We start from the raw sequence: 19,049 nt of genomic DNA on the forward strand, positions 1-19,049 counted from the left end.
ACATCCTCATTTTCAGTATGAGTTCTTCCTGACCCAGATTTCTGAGCAGACTGAAGTAGAGCCAGAAACTGTAAAAGTGCATAATTATTCTTTTATTTATTTTTAAGCTGTACAGCTCTATTAAGCTTTCAGAAAATCCTTTATACCCAGCCTTTGAAGTAAACTAAGCCAGAGATCAGCCTGAGAAGGAGATGTGGGTTGACACTGCTTGTTTCTGCTGTAGAATATTCTGTATGCAGTTAAGAGCTGGAGGCTCAGACCTAGGAAAATCTTGCACCTTTCTTGGAGTGCAGAAGAGGGGAGGGATCCATACATCCAAAAGCAATACTTTACACCTTTGGTATGTTCTGAAACCTCACTTGCTGGCACTGCTGTGAAACAGCTGAAAGCTGGAAGATTATTCTGGTTACTGACATGTAAGTGAGCAGACTACACATTAAAGCTGTGTATGCTCCATCTGCCAAGCCATTCATTCTTCCCAGCTCGGGACAAATTAGAAACTCTGGCCCAGAGATGGAATATTGTTATTCCTTTCCCCGTCCCCCAAAGCAATACATTCCCTTGCTCTGAGTCTGATTGAAAACATTGACCTGGAGGTGAAAAATGCAGTATCTCTTCCCCTGATGCATCCAGACTGTGACCCAGACAGCACTGAAATCACAGGCTTCTTTATGGTCTCAAAAATTACCCAGTGGCCCTCGTGGGCTGAGGGCCAGATGGGATGCAGGCAGCTTGGGAGGAGAAGGACCTTCAGAGCCATCTAGTCTTGTGGTCACTTTTCTGCCATAAATGTTGCATCAGGCCAACCTCATGCAGTGTGCACTGGAAGTGGGCATGTCAGGAAAGCCCCTGTGGCCATTCCTTTGAGTAAATGGCAGGAGGCCAAGGTGGGGTAACCTGCCTTTCTGAGAGCCAGGTGACATGGCTGTGACATCCACTTAGAGTCTTTCCTCAGCCATTCAGGCTTGACTGAATTTGGCCCTTCCCCAGGAGGTCATGCTATCAAAGCCTTTCCATGTTCTTCACAAAACACAGCCACTCCTGGTGCTTCTGCCCTCCCTGGAGCCAGTGTGCTCGAAGATCCAAGAGGCTCCATTTTTGGTTTGTGCTGCCTCTTGTTAGCAGTGCTCTGAGCTTGCACAGAACAGGAGGAAAAGATGCCAAAGCACTTCAGCCACCTGGATTAATTAGGTCTTACACTAAATGTGGAACTGCAGCGAGGGGGATGATGATTAAACCAGCAACCTTCTGGAAACTGAATACCTTCTTCTCTGCTATATTTCAGCTTCTGTAACCTTTGTAAGTGCCTCAAGGCAAGAATGGTATGGTCTGTATGTAAAGCACTCTCTTTCTGTATAAGCAATAGCAGTAATAGTGATGGGAATAATAATGCTTTACTCCTGGGAAGTCACTGAGTATCACTCTTCCTTTTATCACTCTCATTGGTGAGACAGACACAGAGACACACCTGAGCTTGCTTAGTACCACCTCATCCCTTATTAACAGAGCCAAGATTGAACCCAGAAAAAGCATTTCCCTGTTGCTTGCTCTTCCCCCCCTAGAACACCCCCTCCTTTGGTGACATCCAGTCTCTCTTGTGGTTTTTCTGCAGAAGGTGCAGTAACAGCAGCCTGGAGTCTGATGATGAACCTCCCTGTGCAGAAGAGATTGATTATGACACTGCCAGTAGCTCTGATGGTGAAGAAGAATTCTTGGAGCTAGATCAAGAGATCCAGGAGTGCCTCTCGTGTGTGGAAGGCGAGACAGAAGATGAAGGAGTGACCACAGGACAGACATGCAGCTCCAGGGCTCTGAGGGAGCTCTACATTTCCAGCCAGCCAGCACCCAACAGCACAGCTCTTCCTCTGGGTTCAACAGCACTTGGGCTGTACAGTGGGTTCCAGAGGAGCCCAGTGTGAGCAAGGCTGTGACTTGCAGAGCAGCAAGAAAACGGGTCACTGCTCATGTTTGCCTGTTTGCCAGCTTCAGCGCCCTTCCCAGACGTGTAGCTCCTGGTTCTGAATGGATAGTTGACTGTATGTTTGTGTAATGTGTGTACATACATCTGCTGAGAATGACTCCTTGCACTTTGTACACGAGGCAGAGAGGGGCCTCCAGCCCAGGTGGTGCTGTGTGAGATCATCCATTCCTAAACACAATCCCCAGCTCCATGGCTGCCTGGAGTGTATGGCTTCATCCAGACTGACCTGAGGAACAGTGTTTTGAGGCTGAGGAATCAGAGATTATTGTCTTTTTCTGACTTCAGGCAGCCTTTGCCTGGAGAAATGACAGTTATTGATGCCTTTCACCAGAGCTCTCTGTTGCCATTCTCTCCTGAGCTGTAGAGCATGTCTCTGATTTCTGTCTGATCAGAATTTTTACAGTGCATTCAACAGGTTGGGTCAGGCTGTTTGTATGGGAAATCCAATGTGCCACAGTAATGAAAGCAGCAGTGACAATTCATAGTGATCCTCTGGAAACCTGAGCTAAATTCACTAATAGATTTGTGATGGTGGCAAAATCCAGGAGTTAATTTAGCCTGAGCATCAATCAGAACTATTTCTTTAATCCCCAAATGGAGAAAAATTAGATTTCTCTTAAAATTGCCTCCTAGTTCCTGAGAATCCAGCACAGACACAGGACCCACACACGTGTTCTGTATCTCTAAAGTGTGAAGCTATGTCACTTCATCTCACACTTCACATTGCCTGATCTTGCCATGTGTCTTAGACTCTGCTGCTGCAAATGGGGAATTGCCCTGAATCCAAATGGAGCTAAATTTAAGATGCAAGAGGCTCCCAACTCTGTCACTGCTTTGTGAGGCTCAAGGACAACGATGAATGTACAATGTGTTGCAACATTACAGCCTGCAAGGACTCCAGTGATTACCAGTGATGATTATTATTAATATTGATGCATTATTAAAAGCGCTGTGTCATCTTGCTGGTTTTATGCTGGTTGTGAAGTGAATTCCTAGTGCAGAACAAGAAATGCTCTGATGTGTTTCTGAGCACCTTTCCTCAGACTGCCTAGACAATATTTTCCAGCAGGAGGTTGCTCTTTAGATAAAAAGCTTCTTCCTGTCCTGCTCAGTTTTCAGTACCCACGTATTTTACAACACATAAGAGTTCCCTGTGTCTCTATCTCTCTATGATGCTGCTGGAAAGATAGGCAGCTTGGGTCCTTAGAAGCTGAGCTTCTTAGCCCAGACTAATTCATTAGGTGTGGTGTGTGTCTCTGTACAGATGTCCTGTTCTGCTTGGTTTAGCGTGCAGCTTGTTGCACACAATACTGAATTTTAATAAAAGGGTGGCTCACAGGAAGGGACACAAAAGAGGTGAAACAGGTGTTCCCATTATAATAGTTTGTATAATACTGCCTCAAAGCTTATTAATAAAGAAACAATGTGTGTGCATAATTAACTTAAAAATCCAGTGTTTGTAGGCATGACAAAAATTTGACACTGTGCTAGGTCCTGACTAGAGCATACAAAAGCTGTGCTGTGGGATGTTCAGCATTCAGCACATCCCCAGAACACAGAGTAAAAAAATACTGTTGTACATATCTGTGTCTGTAAATGTTTGCACCCACTTTGCTTTCTTTGCCAACACTGCCACAACAGTAGCTGAAGGGTTCTTACCAAGCCTTGCCAGTGATAAATCTTATTGCAAAGAAAAAAAGAAAAAACTTCTTAAATCAGCATTTCCCCTGAAGAGGTGAAAATATTTTGGCTATAATATTTGGCTTTCTAGCTGTTTCATTCTGAATTTTTTAAGATAGGGGGAATTCCTATTTCCCCAGTTCAGTGGGAAAATTCTGCCATCATGACTTAAATTGTGTAAGAGTTGTCGTAATATAATAAAATATGTACCTTCTATGAGTGTTTGAGCCAAATGTGTACGAGTGGTACCACCATTTCAGACATCCCTGTGCTAGGTAGGAGCTGCAGGAGGTGGGGAGGTGGCAAAGGCCTTTCAGGGTGTTTTCAGAGTCTGGGATCCAAATGCAGCAGCTGAGCTGGGAGCAGAGTCCCTGGACATCAGCCACACCTGCATAGATGCTGCTGTATGGTATGAAAAACCTGGCCAAACTTTTCTCCCTGGCAGCATCCCATGCCTGTGCCCAGCAAGCACTGACTTAGAGATTAGAGCAGAGGTGCAATGAAGAGATCTCCTAAGGCAGGGAGAAAAATAGAACAAAAGAAAAACACTAAAAGTGGGTGAAGACCTCATTAATGCCTTAAAATGAGAAATTAATTGTTTTTTGAAAGTTCAAGCAGCAGCAGACTAGGAATGAGAAGAGAATGATACCAAAGCATGTGTGGATGAACTCAGAAGGGTCCTGGCAAAGAATGAACTAGAGGTGGCTGCAAACACACAAGGGAAGAAAAAGAAATACCACAAATATTCTATAAATATGTTAGAAGGAATAAAACTGTAAAACCATGTACCACAGAAGGAGAGCACATGCAAAGGGTTGGAGTCATCATTGCCTCTTTGTCTCCCCTTATCACCAAAATAGTCGATGCTGGATAAATATAACAGAAGTCACACAGATTGGGGTGTGAGAATGGGCCAGAACAAAAGAGTGTAAATTAAAGAACCCTTACACTGTGCGAATTAACTTGTCAAGCAGTTAATTAACTTGTCAGCAAGCAGTGAGGGTGCTGCAGGAGGCAGTGGGCAGGAGAAGCCCCCAGCCCAAGGGTGCTCAGCCTGCTTGGGTGGCCACCCACTTGGGAATGGCACCCGGATAGCTCCAGGAGAAGCAGTTTTGTGGGCTGCCTCCTTGTTCTCCGGAATTGTACAGGCTGGAGCAGATGCTCCTCTTCTTTTGACAGACCTCTAGAGGTCAGAAGCATCCCTCCGTGCGCGCTGCGCGCTGCGCGCTATTAAAATTCTCCCTGAGTCATGGTAATTAAGCAGAGCTAGGCTCCTCACAGAGGAACGGAAGTGCATTGACTGTAATAAAACAGAGTGTAAAACAACTTTAGATTAACTCCAGCCTTGTTTATTCTTGCACACTTGTAATTCTGGTTCGGTATCCCCCAGTGAATGGAGCCGTTGTCCCCTCACTTCAGCCTGCTAAGTGCTGGGCGCCGAGAGCAGGGCCTTTTCTTGCTGTCGCTACCTAATCCCAAAGAATTTGGAAACGGCCGATGGAGAAAGGGAGGGAGGGAGGAGAGGCAAGTCACCCTACTCGCCACCGTTTTGTCGTTCCTCAAGAGTCAGCAAGGCTGTGAGGTTGAGACTCAAGCCAAATATTCCCGTAATGGCCAGAAGAGATGGTGTCTTCGAGGCGCTTGCCTGGTCCCCACTGCTGCAGCAGCTTTGGGCTCCTGCCAGGCACATTAACTTTTTTTACTGATGCCTTTTGTCTCACACTGACTCTCTTGGAGGCTGTGAATGGCTGTGCCCTCCTTCCTCCCCCCACCAGTTTGCATGACGTGGGTGGAAGATGCTGTGCTGAGCCCTGAACTACACTGCACCCTCTGTCTCAGCCCCTCACCAGCCCTTGGGTCTCCCGGCCACAAAAGCCCTTTCCTGTCAGAGATGATCCCAAGGATGCCTTGCCAGTGTCTAGTGAAATACATGTGTGTAAATCTCAGGACTTAAAAAAAAATATAAATAAATAATTAAACAATAAAAAGAAAAAAGAATCAAGTCAGCAAACTGAAGGAAGAACAAAATCTAATTAGTTTTATCTGCTGTTTGTTATGAGGCTGTCAGAGTGCTCTATCCCCTAGTTTTACAGCACTCTGGAAAATAACAGTGATAATAATAATAAACAACCGTGCACTGGGTTGTTTTTGAAGCAGGCAGGAAGCAGATTAAGGAGGAGGAAAGACAGCAGCCCTGCTCCTCCACTGCTCCTCTCTGCTGCCAAACAGCAGAGATGTGGGTGATAGAGCTATCTCCTGTCTTATCTGTCCTTGGACAAGATCCACTGCCCCTATCCATCCCTTGGAGATGCAAAGCCTGAGTCAGAGACTGTTTGGCAGCAATTTGGGACACTCATATAATATTTCTTTCTTTGCCACAGATCTCTTACGTGCTCTTGACCAATTTGTTTGTGATCCCAGTATCTGTTCCATCATGAGATGCAAATGGCAAATATAGCCATGAAAGTAGCTGTGTGTTTTTGGAATAAAGAGGGGGGGAAATAGGGATGTAAAACTGCCCAGGTGTTTGCTCTATACTGATTTCAGCTGATGAGGGGGGGAGCTGGAATTACTGTGTGCAGGAGTGTGGTGGTGACTGGTATCACTGGTTTCCACTACAATGATGTGCAGTGATGATTTGTTGGGACATTTCTCTTTAACCTGTGCTGGGTAACTTTAAAAGCCTCTTCTGTTATCAACCCATCCTGTCCCATGGCCTGGTCCTTCCAGTGTGGAAATTTTCATTTCTGTTTTAGTGAGAGCAGGATTTGACCCTCTGTTTGAGAACACTTGTATGGTTTTACAGGCAGAGGGCTGGACACCAGGCTCCAGTTGAAGTTAATATGCAGAATCTTGGAGAACTAAAAACCTTGTCCATGTAATTGCCTTGGGAAAAGATGAAGGACAAGGTTAAAGAAATAAGGTATAAATCAGAGAGGAAGGAGAGGACTCAGTGCAAGGACAGGAATGAAGAGAACAGGAGGGAATAGGAGTAGGGGGCATTTGGGGGAGACACAGGCAGAGGAATGAGAGAATTGTTCCTGTTTGTGCATCCTCTTCCGTCCCCAGATAATGTGTCAGTATTAGTGCTACCAAGACACAACCCTCTTTACTGTAGAATAAATCTGCCACTGTATTCCCCACTCCATAAACGGCAGCCAAGTCGCATCCTCAGCGCTGCATTGTGCAGGGGTCTGTGAGTGCTTTTCATGAGCCTCTATCAGCCCTGGCCTGGGGCTTTCCCTCCAGGGACTCACATCCTCAGACAGGTCCTGGAAGATCCATGACATGTTATTGTTGATGGAGCAGTTTGTGGCTACTCCCTCCGTCTTTTCTTTTTCCTGTTTTTTTTTTTTTTTTTTTTTAATTTCTTTTTAAAAAACGAGAGAACAGGAGGGAGAGAGAGAGAGAGAAGGCAGAAAGAAGTGCCCTGCCATGAGTCTAGCACCATCTCCAGAAAGATGGCAAGACAGCTATTTTAACATCAGGGGCTTTTTTAGTCTTTAATTAAGCTTGTTGCTCATGCATGTGAGAGGGAAGACCAATCTACCACTAAAAACAATAATCAGCTGGGTGCTCTGGCAGTGACTGCAGTGTCAGTGAACTGCCACAGCCTTTGGCTAGCTGAGCTCTGGGCACTGAGGGCTGGCTCCTCACCAGCTGATGTCATTGCAATCACAACCCTGTTTTCTGCCCCCTTGCTCCTTAAGGCCTGACTGACGCCTTTCCCTGAGTGGTTTCCAGTGCACGCTCTGGCAGCTCCTGCCTTTGCCTAGGCATTTCCATAAAAAGTCCTTTAGCTTTTCTGTGTTTGTTTCCGTGTCTGTGAAGTGGGGTTATTAATATTTATTTTCGGTGAAAGGGGTCACAAAGAGGTTTAAATCTCCAGTGTTTACAACACAGTTTGATATCCTTAGAGAAGGCAAACAGGAAGGATTAATCTCTGCTTCCTTCATATATCTGCCATCACTGAAATAAAAACCCTGCCCATTACTGGGATCACCACTAACTCCTTTCCAGGGGCTGCTGTGTTTCCTTCGGTCTCTGTGGAAGGTGGCACAGGTGGGCCAGACAAATCCTTGAGGTGAAAGCACAGTGTCAACAAAAACTTTGGATTTTTTTACAGCCCAGCAGGCTTCCAAGAACCAGGCAGCATGCTGGTTAGTGAGTTAGGAAAATGGGAAATTTAATAGAGGTGAAAATGAGGCACTTGGGAGAAGAATGGAGCAATCTGGTAAACATCTGAAATGTCTCTGCCCAAGGGCTAGGAGTGCAAGGGCTAAACAGGAAGAATATAAAGCCTTAGTACATATACCAAGCTATGAGTTAATCAGCTTCCCAGACACATGGAAAAGAGAAAGTAGGAACAGCAGAAGAAGGATTAATTGGCTGTGAAACATCAGGGAATTGATAGGTTGAGTCAAGGAAAAAGGAATACAGGCCAGCAAGCACTGACTTAGAGATTAGAGCAGAGGTGCAATGAAGAGATCTCCTAAGGCAGGGAGAAAAATAGAACAAAAGAAAAACACTAAAAGTGGGTGAAGACCTCATTAATGCCTTAAAATGAGAAATTAATTGTTTTTTGAAAGTTCAAGCAGCAGCAGACTAGGAATGAGAAGAGAATGATACCAAAGCATGTGTGGATGAACTCAGAAGGGTCCTGGCAAAGAATGAACTAGAGGTGGCTGCAAACACACAAGGGAAGAAAAAGAAATACCACAAATATTCTATAAATATGTTAGAAGGAATAAAACTGTAAAACCATGTACCACAGAAGGAGAGCACATGCAAAGGGTTGGAGTCATCATTGCCTCTTTGTCTCCCCTTATCACCAAAATAGTCGATGCTGGATAAATATAACAGAAGTCACACAGATTGGGGTGTGAGAATGGGCCAGAACAAAAGAGTGTAAATTAAAGAACCCTTACACTGTGCGAATTAACTTGTCAAGCAGTTAATTAACTTGTCAGCAAGCAGTGAGGGTGCTGCAGGAGGCAGTGGGCAGGAGAAGCCCCCAGCCCAAGGGTGCTCAGCCTGCTTGGGTGGCCACCCACTTGGGAATGGCACCCGGATAGCTCCAGGAGAAGCAGTTTTGTGGGCTGCCTCCTTGTTCTCCGGAATTGTACAGGCTGGAGCAGATGCTCCTCTTCTTTTGACAGACCTCTAGAGGTCAGGAGCATCCCTCCGTGCGCGCTGCGCGCTGCGCGCTATTAAAATTCTCCCTGAGTCATGGTAATTAAGCAGAGCTAGGCTCCTCACAGAGGAACGGAAGTGCATTGACTGTAATAAAACAGAGTGTAAAACAACTTTAGATTAACTCCAGCCTTGTTTATTCTTGCACACTTGTAATTCTGGTTCGGTATCCCCCAGTGAATGGAGCCGTTGTCCCCTCACTTCAGCCTGCTAAGTGCTGGGCGCCGAGAGCAGGGCCTTTTCTTGCTGTCGCTACCTAATCCCAAAGAATTTGGAAACGGCCGATGGAGAAAGGGAGGGAGGGAGGAGAGGCAAGTCACCCTACTCGCCACCGTTTTGTCGTTCCTCAAGAGTCAGCAAGGCTGTGAGGTTGAGACTCAAGCCAAATATTCCCGTAATGGCCAGAAGAGATGGTGTCTTCGAGGCGCTTGCCTGGTCCCCACTGCTGCAGCAGCTTTGGGCTCCTGCCAGGCACATTAACTTTTTTTACTGATGCCTTTTGTCTCACACTGACTCTCTTGGAGGCTGTGAATGGCTGTGCCCTCCTTCCTCCCCCCACCAGTTTGCATGACGTGGGTGGAAGATGCTGTGCTGAGCCCTGAACTACACTGCACCCTCTGTCTCAGCCCCTCACCAGCCCTTGGGTCTCCCGGCCACAAAAGCCCTTTCCTGTCAGAGATGATCCCAAGGATGCCTTGCCAGTGTCTAGTGAAATACATGTGTGTAAATCTCAGGACTTAAAAAAAAATATAAATAAATAATTAAACAATAAAAAGAAAAAAGAATCAAGTCAGCAAACTGAAGGAAGAACAAAATCTAATTAGTTTTATCTGCTGTTTGTTATGAGGCTGTCAGAGTGCTCTATCCCCTAGTTTTACAGCACTCTGGAAAATAACAGTGATAATAATAATAAACAACCGTGCACTGGGTTGTTTTTGAAGCAGGCAGGAAGCAGATTAAGGAGGAGGAAAGACAGCAGCCCTGCTCCTCCACTGCTCCTCTCTGCTGCCAAACAGCAGAGATGTGGGTGATAGAGCTATCTCCTGTCTTATCTGTCCTTGGACAAGATCCACTGCCCCTATCCATCCCTTGGAGATGCAAAGCCTGAGTCAGAGACTGTTTGGCAGCAATTTGGGACACTCATATAATATTTCTTTCTTTGCCACAGATCTCTTACGTGCTCTTGACCAATTTGTTTGTGATCCCAGTATCTGTTCCATCATGAGATGCAAATGGCAAATATAGCCATGAAAGTAGCTGTGTGTTTTTGGAATAAAGAGGGGGGGAAATAGGGATGTAAAACTGCCCAGGTGTTTGCTCTATACTGATTTCAGCTGATGAGGGGGGGAGCTGGAATTACTGTGTGCAGGAGTGTGGTGGTGACTGGTATCACTGGTTTCCACTACAATGATGTGCAGTGATGATTTGTTGGGACATTTCTCTTTAACCTGTGCTGGGTAACTTTAAAAGCCTCTTCTGTTATCAACCCATCCTGTCCCATGGCCTGGTCCTTCCAGTGTGGAAATTTTCATTTCTGTTTTAGTGAGAGCAGGATTTGACCCTCTGTTTGAGAACACTTGTATGGTTTTACAGGCAGAGGGCTGGACACCAGGCTCCAGTTGAAGTTAATATGCAGAATCTTGGAGAACTAAAAACCTTGTCCATGTAATTGCCTTGGGAAAAGATGAAGGACAAGGTTAAAGAAATAAGGTATAAATCAGAGAGGAAGGAGAGGACTCAGTGCAAGGACAGGAATGAAGAGAACAGGAGGGAATAGGAGTAGGGGGCATTTGGGGGAGACACAGGCAGAGGAATGAGAGAATTGTTCCTGTTTGTGCATCCTCTTCCGTCCCCAGATAATGTGTCAGTATTAGTGCTACCAAGACACAACCCTCTTTACTGTAGAATAAATCTGCCACTGTATTCCCCACTCCATAAACGGCAGCCAAGTCGCATCCTCAGCGCTGCATTGTGCAGGGGTCTGTGAGTGCTTTTCATGAGCCTCTATCAGCCCTGGCCTGGGGCTTTCCCTCCAGGGACTCACATCCTCAGACAGGTCCTGGAAGATCCATGACATGTTATTGTTGATGGAGCAGTTTGTGGCTACTCCCTCCGTCTTTTCTTTTTCCTGTTTTTTTTTTTTTTTTTTTTTAATTTCTTTTTAAAAAACGAGAGAACAGGAGGGAGAGAGAGAGAGAGAAGGCAGAAAGAAGTGCCCTGCCATGAGTCTAGCACCATCTCCAGAAAGATGGCAAGACAGCTATTTTAACATCAGGGGCTTTTTTAGTCTTTAATTAAGCTTGTTGCTCATGCATGTGAGAGGGAAGACCAATCTACCACTAAAAACAATAATCAGCTGGGTGCTCTGGCAGTGACTGCAGTGTCAGTGAACTGCCACAGCCTTTGGCTAGCTGAGCTCTGGGCACTGAGGGCTGGCTCCTCACCAGCTGATGTCATTGCAATCACAACCCTGTTTTCTGCCCCCTTGCTCCTTAAGGCCTGACTGACGCCTTTCCCTGAGTGGTTTCCAGTGCACGCTCTGGCAGCTCCTGCCTTTGCCTAGGCATTTCCATAAAAAGTCCTTTAGCTTTTCTGTGTTTGTTTCCGTGTCTGTGAAGTGGGGTTATTAATATTTATTTTCGGTGAAAGGGGTCACAAAGAGGTTTAAATCTCCAGTGTTTACAACACAGTTTGATATCCTTAGAGAAGGCAAACAGGAAGGATTAATCTCTGCTTCCTTCATATATCTGCCATCACTGAAATAAAAACCCTGCCCATTACTGGGATCACCACTAACTCCTTTCCAGGGGCTGCTGTGTTTCCTTCGGTCTCTGTGGAAGGTGGCACAGGTGGGCCAGACAAATCCTTGAGGTGAAAGCACAGTGTCAACAAAAACTTTGGATTTTTTTACAGCCCAGCAGGCTTCCAAGAACCAGGCAGCATGCTGGTTAGTGAGTTAGGAAAATGGGAAATTTAATAGAGGTGAAAATGAGGCACTTGGGAGAAGAATGGAGCAATCTGGTAAACATCTGAAATGTCTCTGCCCAAGGGCTAGGAGTGCAAGGGCTAAACAGGAAGAATATAAAGCCTTAGTACATATACCAAGCTATGAGTTAATCAGCTTCCCAGACACATGGAAAAGAGAAAGTAGGAACAGCAGAAGAAGGATTAATTGGCTGTGAAACATCAGGGAATTGATAGGTTGAGTCAAGGAAAAAGGAATACAGGCCAGCAAGCACTGACTTAGAGATTAGAGCAGAGGTGCAATGAAGAGATCTCATAAGGCAGGGAGAAGAACAGAACAAAAGAAAAACACTAAAAAGTGTGTGAGGACCTCATTAATACCTTAAAATGAGAAATTAATTGTTTTTTGAAAGTTCAAGCAGCAGCAGACTGGGAATGAGAAGAGAATGATACCAAAGCATGTGTGGATGAACTCAGAAGGGTCCTGGCAAAGAATGAACTAGAGGTGGCTGCAAACACACAAAGGAAGAAAAAGAAATACCACAAATATTCTATAAATATGTTAGAAGGAATAAAACTGTAAAACTATGTACCACAGAAGGAGAGCACATGCAAAGGGTTGGAGTCATCATTGCCTCTTTGTCTTCCTTTATCACCAAAATAGTCCATTCTAGATAAATCTAACAGAAGTCACAGTGATTGGGGTGTGGGAATGGGCCAGAGCAAAGGGGTGTAAATTAAAGAACACTTACACTGAGTGAATTAATTCAAACTGCTTGACCTGAGGAAATTCGCCTGCAGGTTGTGTAGTGAAAACTGTCTATGAACAGTTAGAAATGGACTTCAAGAACTTCTTCTGTATCAAGAGGGTTCTTTAGAGTTGAAAAGGGCAAATAGGATATTTGTTTGTGTAGACAGAAAAAAATTAAGATCCAGGAAATTTAAGTAAGCCAGCTAAGCTGAGTCACTACAGAGAAACTTCAAGAAATCATGAAACAAACAATTCATTAGCTGCTGTAGGATAAGAAGGTGGTAAAAGAGAATCAACATGGATTTGTCAAGCTGATGTAATTCCATTCTTTTTTTGGCTAATTGGCTTAGAGGATAACTTATGTCTTTGCTTTAGGAAAGCTTTGAATACTTTCTTTTCATAAAGAATGAAAGTAATATTGTTTATATGAAGTATTTGTAAGGAAGGTGCACATTAGCTGAGGAATTACTTACGAGAGACAGGTTTCATCTCCATGAACTTTAGCTTTCTAGAAGTTAGACATCTGGAGAAGAGATGACTGAGAGAGGACCTTGTCAATGTCTATCAGTATCTGAGGGGAGGGTGTCACGGGGATGGAGCCAGGCTCTTCTTCCTGGTGCCAAGAAACAGCATGAAAGGCAATGGGCAGAAACTGGAACACAGGAAGTTCCACCTGAACAGGAGGAAGAACTTATTTCCTGTGAGGGTCACTGAGCAATGGAACAGTTTGTCCAGAGAGGTTGTGAATTCTCCTTCCCTGGAGATATTCAAAAGCCATCTGGACACAAACCTGAGTGATGTGCTTTGGAGGACCTTGCTTGAGCAGGGAGGTTGGACCAGCTGACCTCCAGTGGTCCCTTCCAACCTCACCCATCCTGTGATTCTGTGATTCTGTGATTTACTCTAAATTACTCTTTACAGGGTAAATGTAGAGAAACAGGGATCCCCACAGGATCTACATCCCAAGATATTGGGAAAGGAACATTTATTGAGCTATTTCCTTGCCTTGTTAACTTCTGAGTGAAGTTAAACCACCAGATCAGACAGGACTCCCAGCTTTAAACACACCCCAAGAAGAAATCCCACAGCCGTGCTTGAAGGGCGTTATTTTAATTAAATAACTGAGAAAATACAATGGAAAATGCACTTGCTTTTCCCAGAAAGTCCCGTATCTTTTTGTTGAAGTTCAGCTCCAAGTTCTTACACCTTTACTTATGTCAGCGCATCTGCCAACCTCCCCTTCAGCCTTTCCAGCACAGGGCTCTGCTTCAGAGCTGCCCACACCCAATGCTGTAGCCCCATCCTTTGCTCTGGCAGCCTCCCTCCCCCAGAGCTGAACACAGAGAGCACTGGTGACCTGGGGGGCTGCATCCCCGGGGGAACTGGGACCAGACCAGGCACTCCCACTGGTGGCTGCCATCCAGGTGGATGCCAAGAGCCCTGGAGCAGGGAGCTCACACTGGAGCCACTGTGCCAGATGGCCTGAGTGCTCTCAGTTGTAAGAGCTGCTTTGTACTTTTTAGCTTTACTGATGCGGAGAGAACATTTTGAACTGTCTAAGCCTTCTAACCTTGTATCATTGGCACATGAACAGCAGCAGCACACTGTTGAACATAATAACAAGAGGGAAAGAGCTGCGGAATTAAATAAGAATTTAAATCTTAGGGTTTGCAGCTCAGAGCTAGAAGCTTTAGCTGTGTTATTTCCAGGAATTGGTTGAGTCATGTTAGAGAATAATGGATAAGATTAATTCCTTCGTGACTATGGCTGAATAAATTATTTGCCAATAATGATTTGACTTCTTCTAGATGCTTTTTCTAATGTGTACGACGCAAAAAAAAAAATATTTTCTGTGTTCTGGATGTGTGTGCTGGGTATGGTGCACTGGTGTGCTGGTCCTTGGTGTCTGGCAGTGAATTTATTCCCCAAAGACAATTTTCAATGGGATTTACCCCAGAGCAGCTGCATGCAGGATTTGATCAGTCATTTTCAGAATGATTCATTTTTCACCTCATCAAGTAGGAAGATAGAAAGGAGAGAGGAAGTTATTTCACTCTGCACAACAACCCCTTTTCTTCAGAGCGTGAGCTGCCACCGAGACATGAGCAGGGCCCGTGGAGGGACAGGACAAATGTTGCTTGGCAACTCCACGCCACTGATGGGAAGAGCTCTGCAGGCTGAGCATCACAGAGGGACCGAGGGAGAGCGAGACAGAGGCACACCAGGATGCTTGTTTGTGTCTGGCCCTGTTAGAAATGACACCACTCATGCCCTGGTAATTGCTGTAGGAGACGGACAACAAAGTCTATTCTGTTGGGTGGGCGAGTAATTGCAGGTCGTAAATGCTGAAGTGTCCCCTGCCCGCTCCCCAGGCACAAAGGGGCTTGGATCTATTATTATCCTGAAGGTCACTGAATTCTTCCCGCTTTAGCTAGCTGTGAGCAAACCTTAAAATGGCTCAGAGGCGTTGCGGCTTGGTTCAACACCTACAGGGAACCAAAAAAAGCCTATTGTCCTTTGCAGCACCACACAGCTACTTTGCCACTTGTCACAAGTGTCAGGGGGCAGTGGTGGTGCAGCCCTGACAGTCTGAGGATGCCAGAGAGCCCAAATTTGCAGCAAGGCTGGTTGTTAAAACTGGGCAGCAGAATTTTCAGGCATAGTGTTCCTTCTTCAAGTTTTATCACTATCGAAGGATTGTAAATTAAATGGAACTAGATTGGTCTTGCAGAGCAAACCCCCTGTGGCTCGTATGTTAGCACACTCTGCCAAAACCTGAGTTGCCTTCAGCTGCAGCTCCAGAAACACCTCCCTTTGTGTAGCTACACAGAGAGCACTGTTTGGTTTATCAGGCCTAATGCTGGAACCAGAATCAAAAGATCCTTAGCAGACTTCGTAGGGAGTTTAGTAGAAATGGGATTTTGGGTGCAAAGGAATAGTCTGTTTGAAGCTTGAAGTTCTGCTTCCCACAGTATGATTCTGGGGAGAACAAAGTGCTCACTTTACTCTGACTTTGTGGAGTATTACACTTTTCAGCAAACCCTAAAATTTTGAACTCAGAAGGGATCTCTCTTGCAGAGAGCTGGCTTTTCCTAACAGCCTGCAATTGCAAAAATCCAAGAATTTTGTTTACGGAAAATACCCAGACCGTAGTAACAGTGCAGACGTTATCAAAAATCATTACATAGCTTTGGAAGTTTTGAACAACCTCTGTAGACAACACATGTGAAATATCCTCTGTTGTTCAGCATTAGAGAGCATTTTTAGGTAGCAGAGTGTCGTGGATGTTTCTAAGTAAAAGAAGTTAACAATTTCTAATGTGTATTATAAATTGGATTTTTTCTTTCTCAGACTGTCTACTGCACCTTACTATCTGATGGAATAGGTGGAATAGCCCTTCATTTTTGGAAGGGTTGTTCATTTTTTCCTCCAAGTTGCAGCTCTTCTACCCAAATATGATGTCTCCTCATTGCCTTGCTACCTAGGCACAAGCCTTAATAAGCTGAGCAGTTTAATCCCGGTGTGACTCCTTCTGGCCTTCATTTTTTCATGCTGTTATGGAAATTTCACTGAATCACATGTTATTGCTACTTGTGGCTGCATGTGGCACTGCCTTAAAAATCCATGGAAAATTTCAGCTTCTGACTACCACTAAATACACCCTTGATTGTCTTCATCTTATGTAAATAAATGAGTGTTTAATGAATTATTCTTTCTCCTTTTTTTTTTTTTTATTTAATTGAGACTTTGTCTTTGCAAACCTTTTTCCTTTTTTCATTGTCTCTTCTTTCAGACTAATGGAAACAATTATATGTTATTTCCTGAGTGTTTCTTTACCCTGTGGCACACTTGGCCTTCTTATGGTCTTCCTCATGTTTTGTGCTGCTCTGCTTCCTTTCCCGTTTCCCATTTTCCCCCTTCCTTCACAAAGATGTACCAGGAAACAAAGACCCCAATGTCTATATCCCAGAAAAGCTTTGCTTTTGCAGGTTTGCTCTCTTGGGCAAAACACTTGCCCCACTGATTGGAGAGGGGGCTTGGGTCCTGCCTGAGGAGAGCAGACAAGAATGTCCCTATTGCATGGAGGGCAGGGTTTGCAGAAAAGCATCTTCCTTTGGCATTTGAGGTCACACTTACCCTCTCTCACATGTGCCTGTATCTCTACAGATGAGCCACTCCAGGATCTCTGTCCCTGACAGATCCACCCTGGCTGTCCCCGTGCCCTGTGGCTGCCACCCTGCAGCCTCCTGCTGCTGACTCAGCTGGCTTTCAGCTTCCAGTTCACAAGCTTGGATTTAGGTTGCAGTCATGTTTCTAATTCCTTTGGTTCCCTGTAGCTTCTCCCCTTGAGGCATTTCTCCTCAAGGCCCCTCTCACTCTTGCTTTCCTTTCACTGATGCTCGCAGGCAGTGCAGAAAGAGGGCAGCCAAGGAGGCCACAGCTTCTTCTTGCCAGCCTGCCTTGCCAACACCTCTGGGGGCAGGGGACCAGCTCCTGCACGGCAGAGTTATCATACCTTTTGAAAAAAAATTGCCTTTGATTAAAATGTAAGGGTCCCATCTTTTTGTTGTCGTTAATGTGGGCTGCGGGCTATGGGCCTTTGAAGTGTTTCCTCTTGGCTCATCTCCATGGTCTTTCTTTTTTTCCCCTATTTTTTTTTTTCTCTCTCCTAATTTCAATTCTCTCAATTATCTGCCCTTTCCAGCTCAGGGTGAGATTTGTTAATTTTCACATGCTTGCAAAAACCTGGCTGGCACACTCCATCTCCCTGCCAGCTTCTCCACGGGCAGCAGCCACAGGAGCAAGCAAACAGGCAGCACATCTCTCTCGTGGGCTGCCAGACCCCACTTGGCTGCTCCAGTGGGGAGGAGGAGGGAATTGTGCACTCACCTTGCCAGAATGGCTCACCCCCTTTCCAGGAGCACCATTCAGCAAAGCACAACTGAATACTCTGCTGTGTTTAATTAAGGAGATCCAGAACTATTTTATTTGTGATTTCAGGCCTTTACAGGCTGATGGACTCCCGTCCATTCCCTAACCCTGAGGATAGCATTTTGTTTCCCAGCCTGAGTGGAATAAAAAGACAACAGGCTGAACCTCAGGTATTTCCACCTGTATTAACAAGAGCTGATTGCTAGTTTGGGTGGGTCCAAAGAGAAAAAAATAAACTTTAAAACTTATTTCTCTCTCCTCTGCTCAGAGCTGTAGTCTGGGCAGTGGAAATGACTGGAATGCTCATTTCTTGGTTGCTCAAGGATTCTCTAAAGTTGAGAAAAGATGTAAAATGGCCAAGGGCCTTGAGCAAGATGGTGCTGCAGATCAGTTGGAGAAAATGCAGCTTCCCTGGATGAAAGTCCCTGGCCCATGGGACAATGGTGAGCACTTTCCTGTAGGCTGCCCTTCACAGGTGTCATGCAGAGGCCAAAATTTCATTGCATTCCTGCAACCATCTGCCTTAACCTTTGTCACACTTAATCCCCAGTTTCTTCTCCCATAAAAGCACAAGTGAATGCCTATAAGTAGCTTCTCTTTATCTCTCTCATGAAAGACTGCCTGCATGAGGTTTGTCTGTCTTTAAGGAGGAAGAACTTGCTCCAGATATGGACAATCTCTTAGCTAAGGTGCTTGTCCCAGTTACAGGTATAAATCTGACTTGAACCCTTCACTGCTGACCCAGCAAAACTTCTCAGGGAGGTAAAACAAAGCAAAATGAAAATAAAATTGAGAGTTAAAACTAAGGATTAATAGTAAGTTCATTAATGTTATGGAGTTCAGTGTTGTTTAGATATACCCTGCCCCTGATCTGCATTGACTTAGGACACTAAACCATCCAAACATTGCACCTTGATGGAGTTTGGCTTCAGCATTGGTATATAGAGAATCTGGAGCGTTCCAAGAATTTTTTCCTGTCTTATCCAAGCACTCTATAGAATGCTGTCATTCTCTTCCTAGTTTCCCTTCCATTTTTACTCTCAAGCACAGGCATGATTTTCTTTTACAGGAAGATGCTTTCTCCCATACATAATTTTTGGAGTCTTCCTTTTGTGTTCTTCAGGCTGGAAGTTATCTTAATTGTTTTCCCCCCATAGAAAAGAACTATTAATTGGTGGAACTGATTTCAAAGTGATTGAAATGAATCCTCCAGCCTTACATCTTCTGATGCCTCAAGCAAGAACACATCAGAGAGCTCCAAAACTGTTCAGTGATGCATTCTCTAGCATGTTTGTCTTGGAACTGGAAGGTGAGATTTCCATGTGCCGTGTTCTATGTGGCAATGCTTTAATTGCTGCCCTGTAGTCACTGCACAGAAGCTCATAGCAGATCCATGGGGATGTTGGATCCCAGCTGGATCTGGTTTCTGGGGCACAGATATCAGCACAGAAAAGCATGGGACAATGAGATGGTGGCACCTCAGCCAGTCCAGGAGACTTGATGAACACAAAGATCTCTGCTCTCTCAGGAGGAACAATTCTGAATTGA

At 45.0% G+C, this 19,049-nt stretch overlaps 1 protein-coding gene across 1 annotated transcript in view; it reads left to right on the forward strand.

Moving 5' to 3' along the window:
• The window catches only part of AGBL1 (AGBL carboxypeptidase 1), a 267,818-nt gene extending 262,924 nt beyond the window's left edge, over positions 1-4,894 (forward strand). Inside the window, exon 23 of the mRNA XM_063412721.1 lies at positions 1,613-4,894. Coding sequence (XP_063268791.1) covers positions 1,613-1,919 — 307 coding nt within the window. The 3' untranslated portion in view covers positions 1,920-4,894. The remainder of the gene's footprint in view (positions 1-1,612) is intronic.
• Positions 4,895-19,049: the final 14,155 nt, after the last annotated feature.

Source organism: Prinia subflava, chromosome 15 (genome assembly GCF_021018805.1).
Source record: "Prinia subflava isolate CZ2003 ecotype Zambia chromosome 15, Cam_Psub_1.2, whole genome shotgun sequence".
NCBI classification, from domain to species: domain Eukaryota; kingdom Metazoa; phylum Chordata; class Aves; order Passeriformes; family Cisticolidae; genus Prinia; species Prinia subflava.